Below are 1,093 nucleotides of genomic sequence, written 5' to 3' on the forward strand. Positions count from 1 at the left end.
TTTGCAGACCAAGCAGCTTTTGATTTTTATAAAAGACACTTTGTGAATACAGAACATTGTTGTTTTATCACACTTAGTATATATTGTTTCTCTCCAACCAATCATATATTATTTATTAACTTTGAGAATAACCATGCATGCATGAACACTTCATTGTTATTTCTTTTATTGTGCAACATACAGAGAGGTTGCACAAAGAAAGAAAACATGTATTGTGCTCTTTATAATTAAATAGTACAAATCAGTGTTAAAAGTATGTTAGTATTTACAAGATAACTGCAGAGAAAGATTTTGTTGAAAAACAATGCATTTTAATATAAACACAGTATAATACCTTCACAAAAGCATTACAGAAAGCCTCCAAGACAACATTATAAATATTCTCAGCACTTTACACTTGAACCACAGTTATGTTCTACATTAATGTACATTTCTTAGAGGATGAACAGACAGTCTCTGGGTTAACAAAGAATGAATCCTGCTTCGAATCTCTTTAGTTTTCAGTGAGTAGAGGATGGGATTCACACAAGGTGTGAGGAGGGATGACAGACACAAGCTCACCAGACCTACATTGGGGTTCCAAATAATTCCAAAAAATGTAAAACAGAAGATGATTACAATAGGAATGAAGAAAAGGGCCACTAATATGAGGTGCTCTGTGCACGTGGTCAGCGCCTTATAACGGCTCTGATTATTTTTCATTCTGAATACAGCAGTCAGTATACCCATGTAGGTCAAGAAAATAAAAATCAAAGGTAAAGTAATGAAGAGCATAGTTAAAGCAGTGGCATAGTTCCACTGGGATGTTGTATCACCACAAGAAAGTACTAAAACAGGAGCATAATCGCAAAAATAGCTGTGGACCTCAAGAGAGCCACAAAAGGACAGGGTTGGGATGGATGTAACAGCATAGAGAATTATAACAATAGAAAAGAACCAAACTGCACTGATTATATAAGCCATTCTGGTGTTTGTGTTTATAGACTCATGTCTTAAAGGGAAACAGATCGCAATGAACCTGTCATAAGAAAGAATACATAAGGAAAACGGTTCAAGGGATAAAAAAGTATAGTAAGTGTACATTTGCACAAGG

At 34.9% G+C, this 1,093-nt stretch overlaps 1 protein-coding gene across 1 annotated transcript; it reads right to left on the reverse strand.

The window, feature by feature from the left end:
- Window positions 1-420: 420 nt before the first annotated feature.
- On the reverse strand, window positions 421-1,086 carry LOC107579545 (olfactory receptor 10A4-like; the record flags this gene model as incomplete). Its single annotated transcript, XM_016265364.1, has 1 exon — window positions 421-1,086. A coding segment is annotated over one exon (666 nt), but the record flags the coding sequence as incomplete, so codon positions are not given.
- Window positions 1,087-1,093: the final 7 nt, after the last annotated feature.

This window comes from Sinocyclocheilus grahami, unplaced genomic scaffold (genome assembly GCF_001515645.1).
Source record: "Sinocyclocheilus grahami isolate Dianchi unplaced genomic scaffold, SAMN03320097.WGS_v1.1 scaffold18041.1, whole genome shotgun sequence".
NCBI classification, from domain to species: Eukaryota; Metazoa; Chordata; class Actinopteri; order Cypriniformes; family Cyprinidae; genus Sinocyclocheilus; species Sinocyclocheilus grahami.